The sequence below is a fragment of the Limulus polyphemus genome, unplaced genomic scaffold, assembly GCF_000517525.1.
Source record: "Limulus polyphemus unplaced genomic scaffold, Limulus_polyphemus-2.1.2 Scaffold2690, whole genome shotgun sequence".
Classification (NCBI taxonomy): Eukaryota; Metazoa; Arthropoda; class Merostomata; order Xiphosura; family Limulidae; genus Limulus; species Limulus polyphemus.
Genome location: NW_013668300.1, coordinates 127225 through 131343, shown reverse-complemented (window position 1 = coordinate 131343; position 4119 = coordinate 127225). Strand labels below are relative to the sequence as shown.

The window sequence follows — 4119 nt, the reverse complement described above, 5'->3', positions numbered from 1 at the left end:
ATCACTCAGTTCTAATTTCTTACAAAATTATTGTTTTATTTAATTATCACTCAGTTCTAATTCCTTACAATATTCTTGTTTTATTTAAAAATCACTAAGTTTTAATGTCTTACAGTATTCTTGTTTTATTTAAAGATCACTTAGTTCTAATTTGTTACAACATTAATTTTTTATTTAAAGATCACTAAATTCTAATTTCTTACAATATTTTTGTTTCATTTAATGATCACTCTGTTCTAATTCCTTACAATATTCTTGTTTTATTTAAAGATCACTAAGTCCTAATTTCTTACAATATTCTTGTTTCATTTAAAGATCACTAAGTTCAAATTTCTCACAATATTCATGTTTTATTTAATGATCACTCAGGTCTAATTTCTTACAATATTCTTGTTTTATTTGAAGAACACTCAGTTCTAATTTTTTATAGTATTATTGTTTTATTTCAATAACACTAAGTTCTAATTCCTTACATTATTCTTGTTTTATTTAAAGATCACTAAGTTCGAATTCGTTACAATATTCTTGTTTTATTAAAAACTCACTAAGTTCTAATTTATTACATATTCTTGTTTTATTTAAAGATCACTAAGTTATAATTTGTTACAGTATTCTTGTTTTATTTGAAGTCACTAAGTTCTAATTTATTACTATATTCTTGTTTATTTAAAGATCACTAATTTCTAATTTGTTACAATATTCTTGTTTTATTTAAAGATCACTAAGTTCTAATTTCTTACAATATTCTTGTTTCATTTAAAGATCACTAAGTTAAAATTTCTCACAATATTCATGTTTTATTTAATGATCACTCAGTTCTAATTCCTTACAATATTCTTGTTTTATTTAAAAATCACTTAGTTTTAATGTCTTAAAGTAATCATGTTTTGTTTAAAGATCACTAAGTTCTAATTTGTTACAGTATTCTTGTTTTATTTAAAGTTCTAATTTTTGTTTTATTTGAATTAATTTCTTTAAAAGATGAATTATAAATGCGGCGAAAATTGCGTCAGTTAGAAATTAGTTGATATTTTCTTAGATTTCTATATACTAAATTTTGGAGAAGTGACATAAATAAATCAAAATAAAAGTTAAACTACCTTGTGAGTTGCTCTATTGGCTAAAGTATATTTCATAAAGTTTATATTTTCAGAATATGCTGGTGCATCCCTTCATGGAGTGACGGCATCAGTAAAGCCAAAAAATTACAGCTTCTCAGTGGTCTATCGTCCATTTCCTCTGTATATCCCAGCCGCTAATTACAACTGGAAGGGGCTTCTAGGTGGCGCCCTCTACAAGTTTCGATTAACAGCAGAACCATTGGATGGTGGAGAACCAGGTTACGCAGATGTTGTTATAGAGACCAATAATCCCCCACTTGGAAGCACGTTGAAGGTGAACTAACAAAGTTACACTACAATAGATATTGTTACAAGTTGTCTGTCAACTCTCACAAAGAAACACTTGGAAGTACACTCAAGGATAACTAACAAAGTTACACTAAATTATGTATTGTTACAAGTTGTCTGTCAACTCTCACAAAGAAACACTTGGAGGTACACTGAAGGTGAACTAACAAACTTACTCTATATTAGATACTGTTGTAATAATGTTTATGGGTCCTATTAATGTTGTAATATCCGTCTGACGTTAGTTGAGTTTCAAACACTTACTCCGTGCGAATGTGAATAAAAAGAAACTGAATCGAAATAACTTGAAGAATTAAAATAATAAACTTAATGTCTTTATTTCACATCGTTACTGAAAACTTCTAGAAAAAACAAACACATCAATGAAAATAATAAACTTAACATTTTTATCTCATATCGTTAATGAAACACTTCTAGAAAAGAACAAACACATCAATGAAAATATTAAACTTAATGTTTTATCTCACATCGTTACTAAAACACTTCAAGAAAAGAACAATCACATCAATGAAAATAATGAACTTAATGTTTTTATCACACATCGTTACTGAAACACTTCTAGAAAAAAAAAACACGTCAATGAAAATAATAAACTTAATGTTTTTATGTCATATCGTTACTGAAACAATTCTAGAAAAACAAACACATCAATGAAAATAACAAACTTAATGTTTTTATCACACATCGTTACTAAAACACTTCAAGAAAAGAACAATCACATCAATGAAAATAATGAACTTAATGTTTTTATCACACATCGTTACTGAAACACTTCTAGAAAAAGAACACATCAATGAAAATAATAAACTTAATGTTTTTATGTCATATCATTACTGCAACACTTCTGGAAAAGAACAAACACATCAATGAAAATAGTAAATTTAATGTTTTAGGTCATATCGTTTCTATCATTTAGATTTTTACAGGGACAAGTTACCAAATCGTTTTGTACTTTTAGACTATTACAGGGACAAGTCAATGGTACTATCTTTTAGACTGTTACAGGGACAAGTTACCAAATAGTTTTGTTCTTTTAGACTGTTACAGGGACAAGTTACCAAATAGTTTTGTTCTTTTAGACTATTACAGGGACAAGTCAATGGTGCTATGTTTTAGACTGTTACAGGGACAAGTGAATGGTACTATCTGTTAGGCTGTTACAGGAACAAGTCAATGGTGCTATGTTTTAGACTGTTACAGGGACAAATCAATGGTACTATCTGTTAGGCTGTTACAGAGACAAGCCAATGGTGCTATGTTTTAGACTGTTACAGGGACAAGTCAATGGTACTATCTTTTAGGCTGTTACAGGGACAAGTCAATGGTGCTATATTTTATACTATTACAGGGACAAGTCAATGGTACTATGTTTTAGACTGTTACAGGGACAAGTCAATGGTGCTATGTTTTAGACTGTTACAGGGACAAATCAATGGTACTATCTGTTAGGCTGTTACAGAGACAAGCCAATGGTGCTATATTTTAGACTGTTACAGGGACAAGTCAATGGTACTATATTTTAGACTGTTACAGGGACAAGTCAATTGTACTATCTGTTAGACTGTTACCGAGACAAGTCAATGGTACTGTCTATTAGACTGTTACCGAGACAAGTCAATGGTACTGTCTGTTAGACTGTTACAGGAACAAGTCAGTTTCATGCTACAAAATGGTAATATCTTTGGAAAATTAGGCAAAACATGAGACTTGCTGAACATTTTGGATCTTTATAAACTTGGAGCGTAAATTCAAAATCTAAGTAAAACTGATTTTCAAGATTCAGATATGAAAAATAATTCGTAGTCTTCAAAACATCGTATTTTAAACTTTTAACCCTAAAATTACCGACTTATTGTTTTAATAATTTGGTACCACCCAGTAGTGAAGGAATCCAAATATGTACCAAATTAAATTATTTGGTGTTTTTGTCTGTTCCAAGACTCAGTGTAAAGAACTGACCTTAAACTTTGATGAAAACATACTATGTGCAATACCCCAGCAGCAGTTGGATTACATGGAATATTGAATCGGTGTGTATAGCTTTTTTTTTTAACTACTCATATTTATAAGGGATTCTGTAACGAACAGAACCATGGACCCGAAAACTTCTGGTGAATAAACAGTTTGGATAAACGTTTATGAATAGGATCTCAAACCGACTAGTAATGGTGTGTTAAAAGCAAACTATTTTATTTTGTGTTTTTAAAGCTTCTCTTATGTACTTTGATTATTTGCAGCTATAACCATAAGGCAACAATAAGAACCAACTAACGTAAAAAGTAAAGCGACTATTAATTGTTTTTACATTTGTCAGATTTCAAAACCAAGCAGTAAAGACATAGATTCATTATAAGTATTATCTGGAAACAAGGTGTATAGAAACAATTGAGCACAGATAAACTAAAAACAAACTATGTTTGGAAATATCAAATAAACTGTCGTATAACCATCTAGAATATATCTAAATTAGGTTAAAGCATATACTATTAGAATATTTATCACAAAAATACAAATCCCTATAACCCGAATGCTGAATCTTTTTTCATCAAGGGCAAACTGAGAGCATTAGTATTGATACAACATGATCTATAATGATGAAAAAACCTAGGTACGTAAAATATAAAAAATAGAAGTAAATTCTACTCAGAGTCCACGTAATATACACAGCGTGGTCACAAGTAAATAGACA

The 4119-nt window shown here is 29.5% G+C and overlaps 1 protein-coding gene across 1 annotated transcript in view; it reads left to right on the top strand.

Annotated features, from left to right (window-relative positions):
- The window catches only part of LOC106467648 (filamentous growth regulator 23-like), a gene marked incomplete at its 5' end in the record, with an annotated part of 43559 nt that extends 41866 nt beyond the window's left edge, over window positions 1-1693 (top strand). The window contains one exon of the mRNA XM_022395843.1: window positions 1154-1693. Within this exon, the coding sequence (XP_022251551.1) occupies window positions 1154-1404 (251 nt within the window). The remainder of the gene's footprint in view (window positions 1-1153) is intronic.
- Window positions 1694-4119: the final 2426 nt, after the last annotated feature.